We start from the raw sequence: 23,286 nt of genomic DNA on the forward strand, positions 1-23,286 counted from the left end.
GATTATTTTTCAGTAGCAAAGCTTAAATTAAAATCATTAAAACACAAACTTCCCTAAAATATATGAAAAACAATGGATTATATTAGAGGAAAAACACTCTCCGGTCCTACCCATCCCAGAGTGTGCCTCAACTGAAGGGACTCGTGAACCAGGGCTTCCGATTGCTCGCAGGTTTTAATGTCCAGATGATTCTGATCCATTTGCCAGGATAGGTCATACCATAGAGTAAGTATATACTTACTCTATGGTCATACGCACCCACTCCTACTGACGATTCCTGACATTAGCGATTTCTAGCACTTGCGTCTACTTACTAACAGAAATCGCGAGAACTTCCTACAATATAATTCAGTTTTTAAATATCTAGGTACATCTCGAAAGTGGAGTTCCAATTCCTTTAAAGCGGTTAAATGTAATTGGATACATCTCCACAGAGAACAGAGCAGTGCGTTGTTTTTTTTTAAACAACGCACTTTCTCTAACTCGTATTGCTTTTCTTTCAACACGACACGCACAAGAGCAAACATTTTCCCCGAAATTAATAACAACGAAGAGGAATCTCCTCAGGTCCGCTTCATCAAACGCAGGCGCTACCTGAGCGGCTGAATGCCTACCCAATAAAGGAATCGCTAGAAAAGACACGCTCTCTTCAGCACGCGTGGTGATAAGGATCCTAAAAAGCCAATCCTGGGGGGACATTTCTTCCGGAGCCCCAAATAACAAGCGACAGCACCAACAATGAAGCAGATTAATCAACAATGTAGCGTATTGATCTCCTCTTTCCCTTTTCATTCCCCGATCTGAGAGGCGGTTGGCCCTCGAGCCAGCCAATGGGCCCGTGAGAAAAAGAGGATGCGGGAGGGAGGGGGAGTGGAAATTTCCCACTGCCAGAGAGAAGAGACTATAAGGAGCAATGTACTTTTGGTCAGGCATCGTCGCTTCTATTTCCGGGCACCTCCTGTGGAAATAAGCCGGCGGCCGCACAGCGCACCGACTTGCCTCTAGATCGGGAAAACGCGTCACGGCATCGAGTTCGTACAGGAGACCGGGCATCAGGAAGAGGGCACTTTTCAGATGGGCTAGCTTTTCAGATTTAGGGAAAATTTCTGCTCCCTAACGTTGTACCTCTCTAGGAAATGCATTCCGCGAAACAAAATATTATGAGTACCTGAAGCTATATTTAATACAAATCTAGTTCTCGCATTGTGTGGACTCTCGTATCAATGTGAGGAATAGGTATTGAAAAAATAAGCGTTCGAAGTGGAGCTGTCGTTTTCCGAGCGTCAAGACCCGAGCCTTTTATCAGGCAAAGCCGGGTAAAAAAATACAAATGCTAGCATGACAAGTTTACAATACTAACGAAACTAAAAATAAATCTCCTTTCGTGTTTGGCAGGGGATGATACATTGGAACCTAATTAACTAATATCTCTGAAACGCAGAGTTCGGCGTAACTTCTACTCGGAACCCTGCACGCAGAAGTGGATCGAGGGAGGTGTGTCATCTGTATCACCCTGCCAGCCACCTCAATACACAACGTGATGGTCAATATGGACATTTCTTCATCAGAGAAAAAATAGCAAACGAAACTGTTCAGACAATGAAGGTACCAAACCTAGAGAGATAATGAAGGGACAGCCGAAAAAAATCATTCACCGCTATGAGACGTTCGACAGACGGAGTGAGATTCAGGTCAACGGTAATGCATTTCTTTGTCCAATCCAGTCCATCTTCCCATTTGCCAACCATAGAGATGGATGCCAAGTCCTGCAGTTCCCACGAATTGCACTCAAATGAACATCTCATTCCCGCGAGTGATGGCCAATGTAAATATGGAATGCATACAAAAGAAATTAAGATCTATGAGAGACTTCTTAAGATGAGTATTAAAAGAAGATACCTGATGGTAAGCGGGTATCTAAATCATGTTATTCACGATGAGAGCTCGAATGAAGTATCATGGGTCTTCTTAAAATGTGAGATAAGCATGTTTCAATAACAATAATAAGTAGCGAAGGCATAAATGAGAAGTACCAGCGGTCAGACCTACAATGTCACCTTTGATATAACCATGGTACTTGGTATACCAATGAATAAATACAAAACAGGTGAAAACTTAAAATGTCAACAAATTCCCGTATCTATGAGATTTGATACATGATGAGAACAGATATAAAAGAATTAACATACATTAAAACGATATTAGCAACTGATTACTATTACTAGAAAACGTAAAGAGGGTTACTGAACTTGTCTACTCCTCACTTACTTGATGACCGTGAAGAATAAACAGGTTCTTAACAACACTACATATTTAAATCACGAATATTTTCTGTCACGAAAGAGGGGGTTGGGAAAGGGATGGCAGAGCCACCTACAAAACGCGGGAAAAACGGCTTTTCGAAGGTCACGTGGTACATGCGCGGGTTTTCTCTTTCTCTCTCACACTCGAGCGTCGGTCGTTGTTGGTCGGTCTCCGTGTAGCTCTCTTTTTGTGTGGCGGATATCTTTGGTAATTCCGTGTCCAATCCTCACTAAAACAACTTAAAAAATGGCAGATACAGCTGTTGACAAGAAGTAAGTGTCTTATTTCGCTCTGTATTTTATAGTATCAATGTGAATATAAGTTTTATTCCTGGTCCTTTGTTTTCGCGGGCATGGTAGCGTTGCTCAAAATGGCTGCCATGCCGTCGAAATATTAAAATGTTATTTTTGCCGTGAAACGGCTAAAGTTTGATCTAATTGCTGTTAATTACAATTGCTTATCATTATTATGGGCAATTTTCCATTGATTTTCTCGGGGGTTAAGCATAAAATGTAACCTTCGTTTTACCCCAAGTGTTGTGGACGGGCCTGAGTTTCGAGACCTTTGTTGCCCATTGTTGTATTGTCCTTATGTTATTATTATAATTTCCGTGAAGTAAGTAAATGCCCTAGACCTCAAAATCAGCATGTCATATAACTTGAGTCATGTATTTGTCCGTGTGGAGAGAGTAACCATTTTGCCGGTATCGCTGGTTAATTGCCTAATTGTGCGTATGTTTGATACAATAAGTGTTTTCAATTATTCCGACTAAGTGTATTGCCATCTCTGTCGTCTCGAAATTAAGTTTAAGTTATTTCTCAATCGCCATGTCATGGAAAGTGTTTTGCAAATAGTGTATCAACAGGTAGCTCGAGTCACGAATGTAATTTTTTGTGATTCGCCATTGCGTATTTCTATTTTTATAAGGCTATTTTCTTTGAAATTATGCCTACATGTGATCGACGTATTTCCCCATCTCGGCCCGTCTCCTCCGTTGTTCCCGTCTAAATTACTTGAATAAGATATTCGGAGATGTATTTTCTGTTTAAGAAGTGCGTGAAATTACAAAAAATGTTAGTGGACCTGAATGGTTAGTGAATTCTTTCTCTAAGAATTATTCCCCCCGAATTCCGTTATTGTTATATGTATGGTAAGAGTACTTATTCGTGTATGTATTACAGGGAAGTGGTTTCCGAGGAGGAGGTGGTGGTGAAGAAGGTAGAGAAGGAGGTCGAGAAATCTGAGGACAAAGTAGAGGGTGAGAATGGTTCTGGCGACGCCGCGTCACCTAAGGAGAATGGCGATGACAAGAAGGAAGATGAGGCTACCGAGAATGGAGAGCCGACTGGTATGTTTATCTTATCAATGTCGTGTTGCCTCTTGATAATTTTTTCTTTCCCCTCACAATTGTTACCCCGATTATGTTATAAGGTCCCGCCCTCGCATGTAATGAAAATTGGCATATTTGTGACTAGAAAGTAATCCTATTTTTCCTTTTTAATGCAGAAACGGCACCAGCTGCCACAAAAAGGAAATCAGTCGGGGAAAGTGGAGATGCCCCAGAAGCCGAGAACGGCGACGCGAAAGAGGATGGTGAGACGCCTGAGAAGAAGGCGAAACTTGAAGAGAAGGTAGCAACCCCCACGAAAGCAGCAGAGGATACCTCTGCCAATGGCGAGGCGGAAGCGGTTGCTTAAAGAGCCTTGTACTTCCTTGGTGGGAGCGCAAGTTGAGAAGGGGGTGAAATGGGTTGTGTTTTGGGTTTTAAGAAAGGTTTTGGAGGAGCACGGGACATTCCTAAGAACCCTTCATGTACAGAGTATGGAAAGGAATGATGGGTTGCCAGTCAGTTGGCATTCAATGGATGTGTGTGAGTATGGAGTGTTTGATGGGATAATTTAAGAAAGTTTAGGTATGCTGAACTACTATTTGAAGGTGGCTAATATACCAGTTTAGGAGTGAAAACAAGGTCATTGTCATCCGGGCTTCCTTTGCTTGCTTTGTTATCAACTACAGGCAAGGGCGAAGTACGTTGGTGCACACAGATTTGTGTTGAGACCTGTACAACACCAAATTCTTAGGCTTTCTTCCCTCTCATTTGGAGTAGTAATAACTTGAAAGAGCGTCATATCCTAATGGTAAATAACATTTGAAATTTTGTGGGTGCAAGCTCTAGTGCTTGATTAGGCACTTTCGAATTTGCTGTAAAAGTTGGATTAGTTGAGCTACAAAGTGTTGGTACTCTTGGATCAGATACTTAAAAAGTGATTGTGAATACAGTATTGTGTGGTTATTGGTTTTATTTTTGTGATTAAGAAACTAATCTCGACTCCATGGAATGATTCAGAGTAAATCAGATCTGGTTCTTCATGCTATTCGGATGGCTTCGGCCGAAAATTTTCAAGTTGCTATTTATTGTGAATTTCTTTTGTGTTACACTTTTCCTTGTTTCAGAATTGCCAATCGCCCAGGCATGCTCCTTGTTCACAGCCTCCCCTCTTTTCCTTGCTCCCCCTTTTTTCCCTGTAACTTCTTTGTGTGAATGCATTTTTACTTATGTTTGCCATGTGTGCAAAGAGTGGCAATATGGTTGTGCTAATATTACATACATGATCATCCTTTCCCATTCTGTTCTTTTCTCCTGCTGGAATCAAGTTTCTTCTTGTTGCATTGTGGTGCTTGCCCCATACATGGTTTTACTGAAGTGCTGCACGGCCCCTTGTCTTCTTGTTGCTCACTTTAAAATGTTTGGGCAGAAGTATGACGGGGGCAGGGAAGAGTTTTCATTTTTTTACCTATTCTGTATCTTAGCTGAACAATACACAGAAAAATGCTTTCCAATTTAGGAACGCGAGACCTTTTGAGTGTTTCAAGTGCATTTATTTCTGGTTGTCGCATAATTGTAATTTAGTTTTTTTTACATTCCTGAGTAATTTATGTTTGTCTGAAGTCAGACTATGAAATGCTTCCAATATGACCTCCCAATTGGACAAAGTGCTGTTAAATTGAGAGGCAGTTCTCAATTTAGTTTGGAAAACTTGTTTTATACTATTGGACACAATGTGGTGTTCGTATTGTAACTATTTCCATGTTTTGTATGGTTTTCAATATACGTATCAACAATATTGTCATCCTGTTATTCCACCTGTTAACGAGGACGTTTCAGAGAAAGTATTTTTTATCGGTCAATGCCTATTTTTCTGACGAACTATGGTGCTGAATCTTATGTTTTTACCCAGGAAACTTAGCTTACTCATTTTTGCTAATGGAGTCAGGTTGTGTTAAAGTTACTAATGACGAAAAAAAGTAGTAAATGAAAATGCTTAATTTCTTGTCTTGAAATGTTTCTTAGAAGTGGACTTAGGAATTTCTAGTGAACTTGAGATGTGTCATTTTTTATATAGACTACCTTAACCTAATAGGATGTGTGAAAGATAATTGCGTTCAAGTTCAGCATTTATTTCTAGTATTAACTTAGGAAGTTGACAGGATGACTCGTAATTAATCACCACAGTGTGTTCCTTTAACTGGAGTTTTTGAGTCTCTCCCATTCATGCCACTGGAAGGATCCCCATTGTCATGTTCACCGAAGTACAAAAGTGTTGACAAACTATTTTGAGTTCTTCATTTTGGGTTGACTTTGCCAATAGCATATTGTAGTTTACTACAGATGTTGGAGAGTGTTCAAATTAAAATGTATATTCCATGTCATTAATGTTGGAGGCTGTTAAAAGTAGTCCACATGGCAATAAAGGATTAGTTTCCAATGACTTCTGGGTTTATTTCATCATTGTCCCTACCCCTGACCCTGCTAACCTAGCAACTGAGAAGTTTCCTCTACGACCACGTCACGCGAGTATGTTTGAATTGCCGCCCTTTTCGAGAGGCTTGAAGCGTAACGTAATTATCGATGAGACTCACATGACTCAACGATAAGCTGATGATATATATACGTGTGACTTCGCTTGAGGAATTGTCACTCTAAGATTCTTTTGGAGGGCATAAGACAATTACTGAGCTGTCACCATGAAAGTTGCGATTTTGTGCCTTGCCCTATGCACGCTAGTGCAGGCAAATCTAGTCAGGTAAGTGTCGTGTAGGTCTTGGATCTGAGAAGTGTTACAAGAACAAGTATTAGCCATTCGTTTTCTTTTAGAATTCCTCTCTACAAGATCCCATCAGCAAGAAGAACACTGAAGGAAGTTGGAACTGATGTGAAGATCTACCGCAACCACAATTTGAGGGGAGCATGGCCGGAACCGCTATCCAACTACATGGATGTAAGGATTTCATTATCTGTGATAGTGAATTACTCCTACTTTTCTGTAAACTCTTTACTCTAAAATTACTCCCATCATAACTAGCCGTTGCGATATTGCCATGGACCCAATGGCTTAATTGCTCGGCCCTTTCGCCACGATATTAGTGGATTAAGTTTCTTGATTCTGTAGTCATTCAGTGAATTTGAACGTATAGAGTCGCTTTCATCAGTTAACGATCATCTGGAAATTTCAGCTGCATCCCTCGTAATTATGACAGTCGTAGATTGACAGCATCCATCGCCGTTTCCCTCTGCACCCCTACCTGAGGTTCTCACCCTGTTTCAATCAACCCTTTAACACCTTTGTTGCTTATCATTGGTATAGTTAATTGAGCGAAATTTGAATGCACTTAATCCGACGGATAGATTCGAGTAATTACTTTTAATAAATAATCATTTGAGCATTACATGATGCTTCCTATATCTCTTAACACAATTAGAGTGACGACCTCGGTCGTCATCCTATCTGTAGCTGCTTTCCTTGTAGCGATGAGGAAGACTATTTATGTATACAAATGAAGACGGTAAAAGTATGGGAATGGACATGTTCTTTCCTCTTTATTAATTGAATTTTTATAGGTAACCTTTTTTGAGTTGCACCTTTTGATTAACAGCTTTCCATTAAACCTGCATAATTTATCGTGAGATTCATGTGTAACAACGATGTTTTGTCTGGAATTGTACTGAATTCAGGTTCCCCCTGCACCCGATGGAAAGTGTTAGGGTCCACCTGGGTATCATTTAATACATGTGTTCTTTGTCTTGATTTCAGGCCCAGTATTACGGTCCTATTTCCATTGGTAACCCTCCTCAGTCATTTAAAGTAGTTTTCGACACTGGGTCCTCCAACCTGTGGGTCCCTTCAAAGCAGTGCCATTTCACCAATATTGCCTGTTGTAAGTACCACTACATTTTGAATATATACCCCTGGTTTCTGTCTTCTGCTAAACGTCTCTCACTTCCAGCCATTAATTCCTGTTTTCCAGAATAATAATGTGTGTTCATAATTATCTCAAATGATAAAAAGAGCAACTTGTGTGTTAAGTAGTGATTGAGGATGGTTCCTAGATAGGGCTATTGATCGCCCTCATTTCACACAACACGGATGATATTGAGGCTTCGAGTTGACAGCCTTCTTGTAGTAATGAGTTTAATGCTGCCCCTCATCTGATGTGATGTGCCAGTAATATGTAGGTTAATTGTTTCGGATTTTGTGGTCAAAGTAATTTTATTTTTATTTTATCTTTTTGTCAGTACTCCATAACAAGTATGACAGCAGGAAATCGTCAACCTATGTCGCAAATGGAACATCCTTTGACATACAGTATGGCTCTGGAAGTTTATCTGGTTTCCTGTCGACAGATAGTGTCACCGTAAGTATAGAATTAAGTTCTAGATACCCTATGAATCAATGGAAGACAAGAGTGCAAGAACCAGATAGATAACCAAGGGTGAAGTGTCGAGAAAAATAATGGTTTTTTCCCTCGGAGCTAAACAGAAGATTTCTACTATGTCTGCTGTACTTGTTCCAAACTTACTGCTGAAAATAACAGTTTCTGATTGTAAAGGAAAATGTGTTGGTGGAAATCTCAGGATTGCAAAAATTGGTCATTGTGTGGTTCTTGCTCTCACACCCTTAATTATGTGAACTGATATTAAGGTTCTTCAGTTTTGTAGAACTGAGAAATATTATTTAAGTACAGAGTTTGTTTTTCTCCTTCTGAGGTGCATTGGCGTCTAATAGTCCTTTCTCCACTTTGCTTATTTATTTTGTGGTTCCCTACTATTGTTGAAAATCTAAAGCTACTAAGCAAATTAATTAATATGTGAAATACTGTGCTTCTAAATTTTTCAATTATGTTTGAAGTCCTTTCATTTGCTTGGGTGGAAACAAGTGCTGTAGAATTGGTTGCTTTATTACTGTATATTTTACTAACTTGTGCTTATGGCCATAGGTTGGTGGTGTCACTGTGGAAAAACAAACATTTGCAGAAGCTATGAGCGAACCTGGTTTAGCTTTTGTTGCAGCGAAGTTTGATGGTATTCTTGGCATGGCCTACTCAACAATCTCCGTTGATGGAGTTCCCCCTGTGTTCAACAACATGGTGGAGCAAAAACTTGTTCCGGAGCCTATTTTCTCCTTCTACTTGAACAGGTATTGGAATAATGAGCCAATGGTGTCATTGAATGGTTTTGTTATGCTTATAAAATGCAAGTCATGAAATATTCTGCCTGATAATTATAACTACAGAGACATGGCGAATTGCGTTTATCAGCAGTTCAAGGAACCAAAAGTCTGCCTATTCACTGAGTACCCTCATTTACTATTAACAATAATAGCTGTCATGGTGGCAACCATTCCTGGATGATTAATTGAGAAACTTAACTAATTTTTTTATTTTTACAAACAAAAGAATGATGTCTGGAGGAGAAAATTGTTTGTCTTCTCATGGAAATTTTTCGGGTTCATAGAGATTTCTCTTTAAGATTTTGTTCCCTACTCACAACCTAAAGCCATAATCACGCAATTATTTTTTTCATCCCTTTCGTGCGATAGCTTAAATGATCACTCCATTGATGGCAGAAAAATGACTTTCACTCGAATATTTTCTGTGGTGTCTCGAGGGATTGGAATATCATCCCTATTTCCATCAATCATCATGTCCATTTTTCTGTCTCTGAAATTATCACTGGCACAGTCTTTCAGCCAATCAGAACGCTCAGCCGCTAGCAGGTAGTGTAATGTCTCGTTTGCCTTTTAATGGAATGACAGTTTGAAATATGGGAGAAGTGATGGAAAAGTGAATAGCAGAGCGATTGTGTGACTCTGAGAATGATGGGTCAAGCAATCACTTTTTTGGACGTATGAAACGTTGTTGGAGCTGTCTCTCTAATGGATGGAAAAAATGACCATGTGATTCAGGCTTAAGTATTAAGACTCGAAGTCAATTGTCCTTTGGGTCTATGAGTTAAGTGAGTGTTTTGTAGCTTTATAAAAATTTGCATTGATGAGGCTAAAAATATTCTATCCTGAGATTGTGTTCTATATTTTAACTGCCGTGTATCACATTTATTTGGTGCGGAAAAATGATTTCCTGAAGTTAATATGGGGCACTTTTTAGTTTTAATCCTTAGGTATGCATGCAAAATAATTCTTCATTCAAAAGAGTTAAACTGTCCAAGGTTTGTGACCATTTCCCTGTTTTAGCCCAATCCTCCTACCCTTTATCGCTCAATCTGTCACCTCCAACCTTTTTAACCTTCACTTCCTCAACAACCACGTGACACTGAACGTAGAATATGGCACTGAGATGCTGAAACCTGGATCAGTCGATATTTAATTAAGAGTGGAGAGTAAGGATGTGTTTCATAATGAAGATCAGCAATTTCATTCTGGAAACGATTTCTTATGTATTGATAGTTATCAATCATGGGTTTCTCAGGTTCATCTTATTCCTGCTGTCACATGTGGACTGGGAGAGGCGAGTAGTCGTAGCCTGATGGTCAAGGGAAATGTACAATTGGCATGTTAGACTGAGAAGGAATCGCATGCCATAGCACTCCCTCTGAATGTGATCTGTGGGCCTGTAGAAATTTTCTCAAAGTCCTTTGAGACGGGAGAATTGTTTCAGTGAAAGTCACTCTCAAGACTCTTACTGCTCTTTACTTATTTTTTGCTTTCATAGTTATTCAGCATTCCCTCTAATGACTCAGAAATTATTTACTTCAGCATGCGTTTAGGCCTGGTCATAGTCCGTAATGTGAATGTACAAGTTAATTTGTAAATGCAGAATGAGGGCGAAAATAAATGTAAGCACCCTACTGGTACATAAGCGGAAAATTGAACCTATTCTAATTTGCCTCATACATGTTCTGTTTCATACTGCCGAAATCGATCATGCATGCACAAAATGAAAATAAAAAAAATAGCCACAGCACGGTCTTATTGGATACTTTTAGCTCCCAAGTAAAATCATACAAATTGGTCATAAAAGCCAAGTCATTCTCCATGTGTGCCACATATAATAATAATAACAACAATAATTTATTTGTCCAAAGATCTACACGAAGATAGAAGACACATCAAAAGAAGGAGATTCATACAATTTAGTGGATTAGAAACATATAGTTGAAGAGGCTGGCACTAAAATGGTTAAACTAGGCATAGTAAAAATCCACCCTCAATATGTTCGTTAAATCTTTTGGAAAGTGCCACTCATTTCATGGATACCTATCACTATCTCAAACTGGAATCTGTTGATTTTAAAAAGGAGATAAGTGTATGCAATTGTGTGCCTCTTTATTTAAGTCGTTTAATTGCTTTTCTTTGCTTAACAGAGATCCCGCGGCAGCCGAAGGTGGTGAAATTATTTTTGGTGGTTCTGACCCGGAGAAATATAAGGGAGAATTCACCTATGTACCTTTGTCGAAGAAGACTTACTGGCAATTCTCAATGGACAAGTGAGTAATGTCATCGATTCTGTCCCTACTTTTAGGGGAAAATACTTTTTTTTTAATTATTTAAAATACTTTCTTTTCTTTCCAATGTAAATGGCTAAATTTGACATAGAATTAGCAACAAAATTAAATTAAGCACTCAGCAAACAATTAAGATTCATGGCTCTAGGATTTTTATTCAGAAAGCAACATTGGATGGCATCATTCTTTCAATCTGCAAACTGCTCCGTGCATTGTATTAAAATTGAGTTGTTCCTTAGCTGTCTCAAATGACTTTTTTTGGAGCTTACTTCCATGTTCTATTATTATATCCATGCCATGTCACATTCCAAGATGTTTTATTGCATGACTCACAGTCAGAGTGAGCAAATGACAGAATAGAAGCATTCAATGTAACAAATGTGTATGGCACAACCCATTTCAAAGATTTCACGTCAATTCAAAATCGACAAAACCCCATGCTAATTCGACCAAGTTTCATGAATACCACCCACCATTGACTTATGGATATCTCACTCCTAGTGCTCCCTCCCTACGTTTACTTTATTGATAGTTTTCTCTGTAAATCAGCCTCAGCCCTCCTCAACTCCTCTCGACTTAACTTTCTTTCGGGGATATCTCTTGTTCTCGGTCCATACCATAGACTACATTAACTGCTAGTGTGGCTGGTTCGCTGTGGCCAGCATCTGAAGGAGGGTTGCTGAGGGAGCATGACGTCACAATTGAGAAAGCAAACGATGTACCGTGTACGCGTTTAAGCATTATAACACTCATCCGGTGCAAAGTCGCTTATTTATGAAGATGTTGGGAATGCAAAATGATTTTAGACATGAAAAATATAGTTTTGCGATGAACTAAGGCATCTTACAGCCTTGAATGTGAGCAAAAAGTTACATACAACAAGATAAGGAGAGAATCGATGGTATTAAATGCATTGATTAAGAATGCCATGTGAACAAGAGCATTTAACGTTTCAAGATATTTACCCAAGGTGACCAGATTTTAACATTCATGAAGCGTGACACCATTGACCGAGTGGGGGGGGGGGGAGGGTTCTAATTAAAAGTTTGGTCTTTATTGAGCAAGAAAAATTTATAACGCAAAATTAGTACTTTAATATATTTTTTTATTTAAATTCAACTCAAGTACAATTTACAAATACAGTGCGTTAAAAATTGAGTTGAGTATTATTTTATTCTTTGGCATATTTATTATATTTGAGCAATTGTTTTCAGTAGATTGTTTGCATTTTAATATGCCATCCACTCTTCTAAATAATAAATACAGTCACTTTAGAAATTTTTAACGTCATGCATGATATCTACACGGTTTATTGCACCTTGTTCTTCTACCTGATGTATACTCTTACCGATGGTTAACGGAAGAAAATTACTCTCTAACCGCTGCTGACACAGAAATTTAAAATTTTTAACTTCATTTGCTACTTTGATTATTGAAATTTTATCACTTTCAATAACTTAAATAGCATTTTGAAAAAAGGTGATTGATTGTTTATACTCTAGCTAAATTTGAGGATTCTTTTTCAAAACTCTCTTTCTGAAATTCTAGGGCAATAAACCTGTGATAGAAAGTAGGATTTCATTGTATGGTATAATTTCAAAATTCTCTCGACAACTGACGAAAGAGCAAACTAGTGCGTTTTACAGTAACCAAGTCTTTTCTGACTTTCGACTTCCAAAGTTTCGCAAAATTCTTTCAGCATTTCAACATGCACAGTGAAATATGGAAATAAAAAAAAATATATTTTAATAACAATTAATATTTTCCAAAACTGCAGGCAACAAATCAGCAACTGTCTGAACAGCCTTATGTATTATGTGTGCTGCACAACCCACACCAATAATTTTTTTATTAAGATTTTCGTTTAATTAAAAGAAATGTTAGGTGTACTTCATCTCGATTTTTCTCCAAACATTGCGTTTGTGTTGTCTGCAAAATATGCAATCATTTTATGTTTTCAATTTTTTTGTAGTTTTTACTAGTTTACTGTATGGTTCGGAAAATGCATGTAGGGAAAGACATAACACACTGTTGCCTCGGATTTTATTCCAGCGCAGGCAGTTTTTTTGTTGATTAACTTTTTGATAATTTATGATGTACAGGCCTTAGACCCAAAGGAATGATTATGAAAAATAGCATGAAAAAACATGAGCCCTTCTGCTAATGCTCGCTTAGTTTTATGCTAGTTTTGCATAGTTTAAGTGCCAGCTGCGCTTATACGGAATATTTGGGGCATAGCCCCGAAGAAATTAGGATTCAGCAAGCCTATTGTGGGAAGATTTTCGGATGAGAAAGTAAAAGAAAGGTGCTATTTTGCACTGGTCCGACTGCACCTTGAATATGCAGCGAGCACAGAGGGATCCGGTGCAGAAAGACTTAATCCTTGAACTGGATAAAATGCAAAGGAAGGCTGCGTGGTTCTTCAAAAACTGCAATGGGCGTACAGGCCGCTAGGCTTAGATTGCTTGAACAATGGGGTGGTTTCCTATTATTTTTTTATAGCCTAAATCGAAAGATTATTACTCCTGGAGTACATATTTCATGCTTTTAGATTTTTTAATGACGATATCTATTTTTCGCGATTAAATGAAAAGTGAACAAGCACGCGAAAACACGACGCGTAAGTATGGATGCCGGGAAATCTCTCCGTGTGACGTATTTCTGGTTCCCGCTGCCGCCCTGTGAGGTGACCTTGAGGCGAGGCTTAGCGCTGACACGACGCAGGCTGCTAGCGGGTAGCTGAGTACCCTGCTGGCTGGTAGCGCTTGGCTTAAATAAGGATTATTAATACCTTATCAAATGAAGAAAACTTTCCGACCTTAGCCAGTTTTAATAAGTGATTATTAAGACATGTTTCCCTGAGCTCTGCGCCTCATGCATGCATTGGTAACCTCAGACAATGTATAACTCCTATCTTCTCGTATAGAAACTAGGTCCCTGTGACGTCACCTGGAGTGGAATCACATGGGCGCCAATCTAGCCTTTTTCAAATGAGGATAAAATTTGACCCTTCCCATTCGTCTAAACCGGTATTTCAAAAACCAAATTATTTGTATATTATGAATGCAGTAATGGTGGGTAACGAATCGCAATCAATGCCTTTCGTTTTCTTTGGTGAAGGAAACTACCCTATTGAGAGTAGATATCTTTAAGAGCGGCTATATTTCCGGGTCTGACAGAATTGATAAATTAAGAGAGAAATTTAGCCGAACGGATAGGTATGGGAATTTGTTTTTCCCCCAAACCATGAAGAACTTCAATAAATGCTGATCTAATTTCGCATTTCCTTTTTATGTACGAACGGCTGCCACATGCCTTGTGGGTAGTATGTAGATGTTTCTTTTCTTTGACTCCATAAGTCGTTTTTACAAAAAAATAGTAAAATATTATTTTGGAGGAAGATGCAGCAGTGTTTAAATATCTATTATGTTCCTGTGTCTCCAAGTGCTTTGAAATAATATTCCTCCTGCCGTGCAAAATAGAAAATTTACAGTTACATTTCTCACATTTCACAGAATAATCGTTATTGGATTTAAAAAAAATTAAATTCACTTCTTATATGATCGTTGAATTTTCATCCTCTTTTCTTACGCAATATGATAAAAATCTTTTAAAAATATATTACTACTTCATTCATTCACACGGCGCCTTAAGCGCAAACATACATATAAATTCAGTGGTAAGGAAAGAAAGGGATAGGAACATGGAACAGAGAAAGGACGAGGACAATGGTGCTGTGGTAGATGGAAAAAGCCAGAAATCAGAGGGTAAAAATGCGGCCTGACTGGGACTCGAACCCAGAACCTCCTTGTTGCCGGCCAGGTGCTCTACCAGTTGCGCTACCAGGACACTTAGATTTACCTTGATTTCGGCGGGGGTTTATATACAGTAAACTCCCTTTGCTTAGGCCCACAAGAGTAACCAAATGTAATAAATTGTTGAATGAATATTAATTGAAAACTTGCACGCAGACGTAATTACATGAACATATTTAATAAGTTAGTGTATAAGTTGAATAAAATTGATTGTTATAAGGCAACTTTATTTTAAAAATTATTTTAATTCAAGCCTCTCTTTCTTTCTAAATTATAAATGTATTAAAAAGTATAATTTTATCCTTGAACTTTCCGTAGTGTACGTAAGTCGTGGTGTCTCTTGCAAGGCCGGCACCGGACCTTTTTCCACCACTATAAAATATAAATAACACGGGTGCTGTCTTCTAAATAAAAAAATTATGTATTTATTAAATGACTAAATTACTTACCTAAGTAGCTCATCTGAATAGCTGATTTGTTGACATCACTTGTTTAAATAGCACTTGCTTACAGTACGATGTGTATCGCGTGAGAGACAGTTAAAAAACTCAATATGTGAAGGCGTAACAGCATTACATCGTGAACGTCCAACAAACTCTTTTAAAATTCTGCTCCGTTTCCAATTTTTGTGTAAGGTCTAATTCCTTCACAACTATTGTCCAAATGATCTAGATCACTTGTCACGCCATCCCTCGGCCTATGATCCGATGGGACCGCCTACCATAAGCTGGTACCCGGCAGCTCTCGGCAGGCTCCGATCTCTTGAGTCGTGGGCTAACCTCATAGGAATTTCTTTTTACGGGCGCCAGGCAACCAAAGTTGCCTTCCTATGGACAGCACTGAAGGGAGGGCTTCACACAATTGTCACACTTAACATGGCAATTAATTTATTGCACATTTGACCAAACATAAAGTTTCCTTTTAAACAAATGCCAAAAAATTACAATGCAACATACATACAAGATACCATGAGAATATTGTCTTTTCTTCTGGTACCAAACTTGAAAATTTGAGACAGGAGAATGCTGGATCTCGGCTCATATCTACCAAAAGGCAGCCGAATCTCTGAGACAGGAGAAAGCTGGATCTCGGCTCATATCTGCCAAGAGGCAGCCGAATCTCAGCTACGTATATCCAGGAAATCACCTGAGTGGTGTCCATAGCCCCAGAGTACTTGCCCTGGAGAGAACAAGAGATAGGATCGACCCATGTCTCAGCAACCGGCCAGAAACCAGTTAATTGCACCCAATGCTGTGCACTTGCAATAATGAGGCTGATCCACTTACCGAAGAGCGTCGGGAGATACGGCTTAATATCCTTCGGGCGCTTTCTCTACACATAGGCAGGACACTCATCTGAGTCGACCATCTCGTCTGTCTCCTCTCCTCTGTCCTCACACACGCATACGACTCGCTCGCCTCTCTCACCTAGACTCGCTTCCTGGCTGACGCATGGTTACTTGGGCTCTCCCGGCCAGCCCACCGACCTATCCAGGAGGGGAGGGGGGTTTTGGTGGGAGGTGGGTGTGTAGGTAGGGGTAGGATTATTTGGGAAGGGGAGGGGTGGTTGCCTGAACCATAACTCTGCACACCCAGCGAAGGGAATACAGGGAAATGGGAGAGTGAGTCACAATGGAACCGGCCGGTGAAGGCAAGCCCAGTGGAGATTTCAGGGTGAACGCGACACACTATCAAGGCATGTCGCGACAAGGAAAAAATCTGTGGAAGTGTACTAAGGGTTCTCTCTTCAATTAACGGATACAAAATGTTTTAGTTACTGCCAATGCCATAAAATGATTCAGTGAATTACCATTCGCAGCCTTGTACTTCCAGCCATGTGGTTCCCAAGCGTGACGTCGTGCCGCCTTAAAACGGGAGGGGAGATGTTGGCCACAAGGCGAGCCATGGGGAGGGGTGGAGCGTGACACGTCTAGTAGTTTATATGGTTTAAGGTCCAAGTAGGCTGGGAACTGGTGCTGTTTGCAAGTGCAACTTGAGATCATGAAGTGCATGTGCATAAAAATGCCTAGCACCAGGCTAAAGGTAGAATTGCCAAGGGAATTATAAATGTGTGTGTACCTACTTGTGTAGAAAATACAATTTTAACAGTTTAGTTGGAAAATAAATAAGTTGATTCTAAATGCTGGTTATTTGAACTTAAAGTATAGTAATTGAAGACTTATACAAATGCCCTTTAACATGGACTCCTTTCTAAGAAGCAAAGAAAGTTCTCACTCTCGTTAGAACCGATGATGAAAAAATAGTTGATCATATCAGTGTACCTACCTCTGAGGATTGTCACTTGGGCTTGTGATCGATTGGGTTTGATATTGATCATTCAAAAGATGATTGTGTGATGCCCCCCCTCAATTAATGCCACATAGTGTTCCATCTCTAGCTTAACCTCAGAAATATAGACAGAAGTTGTAATTCCCTCGAAAATGACTAGTGAGTGTTGAAACCAGTATGGTTTACCAATTAAAAAATTGTGCAAGTTTCAATCCATTAATTAATCCATTAATTTCAATCCATTAGGCCATGAATTTGAGATTCAACAAAGCACGAGGTGGCACGCCTTTGAAGATATGTACTAGTCTGGAGGTTTGCTTTGCTGTGAATTATCTACATATTTCATTATTTTCTTTCAGGGTCGTCATTCAAGGTGCCAGCGTGTCTCCATGCGGCTCTGGTTGTGAGGCCATTGCCGACACGGGCACCAGCCTCATTGCTGGACCCAAGGACGAAGTCACTGCCCTCAACAAGTATGTACTCAATGTGCACCCTGAAGATTGTCATGAAATATGACTGTGCTTGCATGTCTATTAAAATGTCGTCCCTACGTTTTCAGGGCTCTGGGTGGCACCCCCGTTGTTGGAGGAGAGTACGTCATTGACTGCAACAAGATTCCAGAGTTGCCAGTCATCGACTTTGTTATTGGAGGAAAGAGTTTCTCCCTGGAAGGAAAGGATTACGTCCTGGCGGTAAGAAGCAACCCCTCCTCCCTGTTATCTATTAATCGAACTTAGTGTTTTGTTGAACGAGAGAAAATGGACTGAAGAAAAATTTTCATCTGAAGTCCCCGGTTTAATCATATGTTATTCTAAAGTTACAGTGAAACCTCGATATAACGACACCCCACGGTGCACTAATAAACACTCGCTATAGCGAATTGTCGCTTTACCGGAGGTGGAGCAAATAATGTTGCGAACAGATATACAGGAACAGGAGTGGTGCGGCGACAGATAAACATCAATCCGGTAAACTTAAGCATAAATCCAAACGAAAGGCGATTTATTTCCATCACTAAACTTCCTTACTCAAACAACGACTAACTATTCAAACAATTTATAAGCGCCGCACTGAATAAAAATCATTCAAAGCATTGTTTCGTCGATCATTATGCCAATGCACAACCGACGGAGCCATTTTTCTATGCCCTTAATTAGTTCATTTACATGATCATTTTGGTATTTTCCACTGAAAATTCAAAAATTAACTGATAAAACAGTACCGCGGTTATTTAATGCCTCAAATGTTTCCATTGGTGTATGTTTATTATTTCTGTACGTTGAGCGGCAGTGAAGTGAATTAACGCATTACATTTGTTTCTACAGGCGAAAACGGTGGATGGTTGTAGTTCCCGCCTTGGAAGACTTTTTCTATCAGATAATGTAATATCTTCATCATCTATGGTAAAAAGTTTACTAAGCTTGAAAAATGATGTGATTAAAATTGCCGTTGTTGAAAAAAGTTTCTTTTTGAGTGTTACGCTCGCGACGTATTCGAAATAATACACCGAGTTTACCACGGCACTGCAAACGAGAGTTAGTTGTTCAGTGAGTTCTTCCAGCGGCCACCAGGGGATGCTCGGCTACACACGTGATGGAAGAGAGCGCCAGTACGACTCCGACCACTGATGCGAATAGTTCACCCTCGTAAATCCGCAACGGAGAATAAATACGTCCATCCGGATAATTCACGCTGAGTATCATTGCTTCGTACATCCTACATCATCGCTAAGGCGCACTACCTACCTTTAGAGGCATCATTGCAAGAAATACCTCATACTGCAAAGGTTTTGTCGGGGAGTTGTATGGAAAAATGTTCCGTTTCGTCTATGTTATATGACGCGGGGAATACTTCTAAAGATACTTATGATCGGAGTCCTTTCTTCCACAACTTTGGGTTTACACCGCAGGCATCACTAGCAATTATGAGGGGAGATAACGCTTTGGTGCTTCGCATTAGTATAATCAACCTTCCGCACTCTTAAAATTCTCGATTCGAAATCTATTCCTGAAATACTCCGCTTTAGGCTTAGGCGTAGCCCCTTTCTCATAAGTTCCCGCAGATTTGAGTGGGCAAAACCACCCGAACAAGGCTCCTTATAACTCTTCATCATCCGCATTCCTTGGGCGCTTTTGTTTTTTTTAATTTTGCAGAGCGAATAGGACGATAAATTAATTTCGACACTCTCATATTACTCCTTTATTTTTGTTTTCTCGCTTAGACGTGTTTGGTGTTTTTTTGGCCATGGTGACTGCCATCAAATGCTTTCTATTCACGCAACTCACGGACGCGCGGGTATGCTGCCGACTGCTTTCTGCCGCCCGAGGAACAAAAGAAGATGAAGCATTCGCGAATGCTAATGCCACAATATTTTCACCAAAATTAACTACTTATCGAACGACAGTTTACCACATAAATTTGAGACTGAGCACTCCATTAACTTCATTTCTAACAGATCGCTAGCAATTACAGAGGTTAAGGAGTCTTGATGAAAGTCTTCCGGAGGTGAAACCCTCGCTATGGCGAGAGCCAATACCAAAAGGGTCTCGTAAAACCGAATTTTTTAACATGCTTACTATAGGGTCAATTGACGGTGCATCGGCTATCTCTCGTTATAGCGGGGGTGTCGCTATAGCCCGTACTCGCTTTAAAGAGGTTCCACTGTACTTACTTTAAGCTAACTAACAAAATTCTGGAGGTGTGATTTTTAAGGCAGCCTTTAATGTTTTTGCCACGGTTGCTTGATGAAGGAGAGTAAATGGAGAGGAGAAAAACATATTTCCTTAGTAAGGGTTGTCGGAAAATTTTCTCAGATGATTTACTTAACCAGCTTTTTTCCATTTTTTTTCACTAGAAAATTTGTTTCTGTTCATGACAGAATCACTTGCTTGAGGGAAGTCCAGGTTGGTTAATAGCCTGGCAAAGTGAGAAGATTTGGAATGGGTCAGGGAATCTTGTCCATGCCATCAGGGAAAATAAAAAAATAAATCTTTGTTTAGTTCACTGAAAATATTTTCACCTGTGACTCACGTGAAGATGTAATTGTGTTACAAAACCTGGTTCGTGTCAATTAAAACATTTTCAGTGAATCTTAAAAGGTTTTATTCTTTTATTTTCCATAATGGAAAGGTTTCACAAAGTTAAGCCTGAAGGTATTAGTTATACCATCAGGGAAATTTTGTGTCATGAAAAAGGATTCGAAAAGAGCCACCAGGTCACTGACTGGCTAAATGCTTGCTTTCTTGACATGGGAAGATGCCATTTATTTTCCTTAGGAAATTGATTAATTCCATACATCACCATGATAATAATTGTTCGTGGAAAATTAAGTTTAAGACTATATCATGTTGCGTAACTTTGTTTATACTTAGTTTGTCAAAAATTTATCTTGTTTCCTTTACTAAAAAAATATAGAAGACAAATTCTTCAGCGTTCCACACTCAACTTCACCATGTCTCTGTCAGAGAAGCAATTTAATCACAATGCAAGCTACTGTGGATAACCCATATAAGACTATGTATGTTGTTTATGTGTAATTCCCAGGAAAATTTGAATTACAGGTGAAGCTGGAGGCGATTGGTCAAGCCAAGCAAAAATATTATGTAATGATCAGAGGGAGAATTTCAAAAAGTCAGGGGAAATGATTTTTGTAACGGAATTTGAATTCAGGAATCATGCAGCAATGCTTAAAATCTTTTTGAATGGAATTTTAAGTGTGCTCACATGCAACTTTGTGAAAAACTGGAGAATTGTAATCTTTATCGAACGTATTCAAGGCCATGATCACAAACAACTCAATTATTTATACTGCTTTACCTATGGGAAGGAGCAAATAAAATCTAGAGATCTCTTGGGCAGTATTTGTGTCAAGGTATGTTCTTTGAGTAATGTAAACTCAGGGTTCATCGAAGTTGCTCTTCTGAGGGTCATTACACACTCCACAGTCGAGGGCAGCTAACAGTGGGGTAATGTGACTACTGTGCTAGGATTATTTACCACGAGCCGGTCGGATCCCCTGCCAAGAAAACTCATTTCCATCTGTATGAAACATCATTCAGTATAAGCTAGTTGCCTTTGCTGATGTAGGCACTTGCTATAGCATGGGCATTTGGATAACAATGATACCAAGAATAAAATTTCAAAAATGCCCTGGTAGTGCTCTTATCTCATCGTGATAAATTCAAAATTCCCCTTCTGCATTTGATGTTAGTTTGGAACTCGTAGCATTTTTAGCTAAGACAAGAATCTCCAGTCAAGCCAGTCAAAGATGGCCCACACAAGAAGAAAGAGGGTGGAGAACCCTGGCTACTATGACTATCTCTCAACTAATCATTGTCCCCCAGTCAAAGGCCATGACTTCACCTCCCTGTACAACAATGTCACTTGGACATGCATCATGAGAAATACTAGGCAATGTACCCTTTCTTCTGTTATCTCTTTTAAGGGTGGATTTATCCCTTTCTTAGCAGAATTCTTTAGTTCATCTCTGACATTTTCTTTTCCCACCAGACAACCTTTTCCCTAACCCTTCTGCCTGTTATGGGACAACTCTCCCTGGTTCGACTGTGACATTTATGCTACTTTGGCTATCAATCAATCATTTGTTTTTGTGTATAAGGTTATCTAACTTTGCTTGAACAACCTTGGAAATGAAGACTACATTCATAAAGCAGTGATGAAAAACATTGAATTAAGCCATAAAAATCATGTAGTTCAATCTGTACCAATGCAGAATTGATTGGCAAGAAATATCACACAAGTAGTTTTTTTCTCATTTTGCTATTTAGTTATTTATATCCAGCCTCAAGTACATGAGATTTTAAAACCTTGGGACAACTCGGTTCCATTGTCCCAAAATGGATTTGTAGTACGATAAAGCGTGAGTCATTTTTCTCCATGATCTATTCAACTTTTCTCCACTATGAATGACTTCTGATTACCGAATCAATTCCACCAGATTTTTTGGTTTAACATCTAATTTTATCAATGAGTAATGAAAATGCAATCCAGTCCAAACTATTACAACAGTAAAACCTCCGTAAATTGAAACTGAAGGTATCAAAATTGTGGCAATTCCAACTAGAGCTAATTGCATTGAATAGGTTACCCTAACTGGCATTTTTTTATTATCAGTATTCGAATAATGTTGGCAAAGAAAGTTATTCTGTAATGGCAACAGTAATACTAGTTACTCAATCAAAAAATTAAAATCTTAATGCATGTATAAATGCTGTTAGGCAAATAAAATATTAATTTTATAATTGCTATCTACTTATATAACAAAAATTATGTGTAGGAGTTCTAAGGTGAAGGTATAATTTGGCTTTGAAGTTCTGTTACAAGCATGCTATGTATATTATGGACACTTTTACTAAACTTATTCTATGCCGCAAGTTTCAAAATACCCTCAAAAAAGATTATTATTTTGAAGTAGCTAGGTAATGACTTGGGGTCATGATACTCTAGTATTTATTATTTATGAATAAAAAAGGTACTGGGTAGAGAGGTTTTCCACATTGTTTTGCCGGAACTTGGACATCATTACTATATGAAGAGGTATTGAAATTGAAATAAACAGGTTTATTTGGTTGAGGGTTTACTGTGGATGAAAACTGAAGGAAGTAAGAATTTCGTGGTGAAGAGTGCTGGTAGTGAATTGTCTATTCTCTTTGCAGGTGAAGCAACTTGGACAGACTATTTGCTTGTCCGGATTCATGGGGCTGGATATCCCCGCACCCAATGGGCCCCTATGGATCCTGGGTGATGTCTTTATTGGAAGATTCTACACTGAATTCGACATGGGCAACAACCGTGTCGGGTTTGCTGAAGCCGCTTAAGAAGAGGCTCAAGACAGTCAACAACTCTGAAATCCTCCGAGAAGGGGAGACAGACTACCCTTTTCAGATGCCAGTGTATATTTTTTCCATCTTGTGACCAAATTTTGTTATAAAATTGCTATAAATAAAGATCGAGTAACGTTTTGAAACCAGTTTGCTATTTCCTCAGTGGGCTCGTTCACCCATTTCATTTTATTGTTGATTGAGATAGAGTTTGACAAATAAATAGACCCATACTTTTC

General features: G+C 39.2%; 2 protein-coding genes across 2 annotated transcripts; both read left to right on the top strand.

Annotated features, from left to right (window-relative positions):
• The first annotated feature begins 2,424 nt into the window (after positions 1 to 2,424).
• Positions 2,425 to 6,074, top strand: LOC124173200 (A-kinase anchor protein 200-like). Its single transcript, XM_046552729.1, has 3 exons — positions 2,425 to 2,576; positions 3,486 to 3,652; positions 3,811 to 6,074. Exons 1-3 carry the CDS (start codon positions 2,551 to 2,553, stop codon positions 3,999 to 4,001), a joined length of 384 nt encoding a protein of 127 aa, XP_046408685.1. The 5' UTR covers positions 2,425 to 2,550; the 3' UTR covers positions 4,002 to 6,074.
• Positions 6,075 to 6,245: 171 nt separating this feature from the next.
• On the top strand, positions 6,246 to 23,193 carry LOC124173186 (lysosomal aspartic protease-like). Its single transcript, XM_046552704.1, has 9 exons — positions 6,246 to 6,389; positions 6,461 to 6,584; positions 7,398 to 7,521; positions 7,880 to 7,998; positions 8,581 to 8,780; positions 10,964 to 11,086; positions 17,567 to 17,680; positions 17,767 to 17,899; positions 22,883 to 23,193. Exons 1-9 carry the CDS (start codon positions 6,331 to 6,333, stop codon positions 23,042 to 23,044), a joined length of 1,158 nt encoding a protein of 385 aa, XP_046408660.1. The 5' UTR covers positions 6,246 to 6,330; the 3' UTR covers positions 23,045 to 23,193.
• The last annotated feature ends 93 nt before the right edge of the window (positions 23,194 to 23,286 follow it).

Source organism: Ischnura elegans, chromosome 1, assembly GCF_921293095.1.
Source record: "Ischnura elegans chromosome 1, ioIscEleg1.1, whole genome shotgun sequence".
In the NCBI taxonomy this organism is placed as follows: Eukaryota; Metazoa; Arthropoda; class Insecta; order Odonata; family Coenagrionidae; genus Ischnura; species Ischnura elegans.

What these genes read in the sequence shown, in the direction of transcription:
- LOC124173200 (XM_046552729.1), top strand. Translation starts at nt 2,551, where the DNA reads ATGGCAGATACAGCTGTTGACAAGAA. An exon ending in GATACAGCTGTTGACAAGAA is followed by an intron (nt 2,577 to 3,485) that starts GTAAGTGTCTTA and finishes TATGTATTACAG; the next exon opens with GGAAGTGGTTTCCGAGGAGG. An exon ending in CGAGAATGGAGAGCCGACTG is followed by an intron (nt 3,653 to 3,810) that starts GTATGTTTATCT and finishes TTTTTAATGCAG; the next exon opens with AAACGGCACCAGCTGCCACA.
- LOC124173186 (XM_046552704.1), top strand. Translation starts at nt 6,331, where the DNA reads ATGAAAGTTGCGATTTTGTGCCTTGCCCTATGCACGCTAGTGCAGGCA. An exon ending in CGCTATCCAACTACATGGAT is followed by an intron (nt 6,585 to 7,397) that starts GTAAGGATTTCA and finishes TCTTGATTTCAG; the next exon opens with GCCCAGTATTACGGTCCTAT. An exon ending in TGGCAATTCTCAATGGACAA is followed by an intron (nt 11,087 to 17,566) that starts GTGAGTAATGTC and finishes ATTTTCTTTCAG; the next exon opens with GGTCGTCATTCAAGGTGCCA.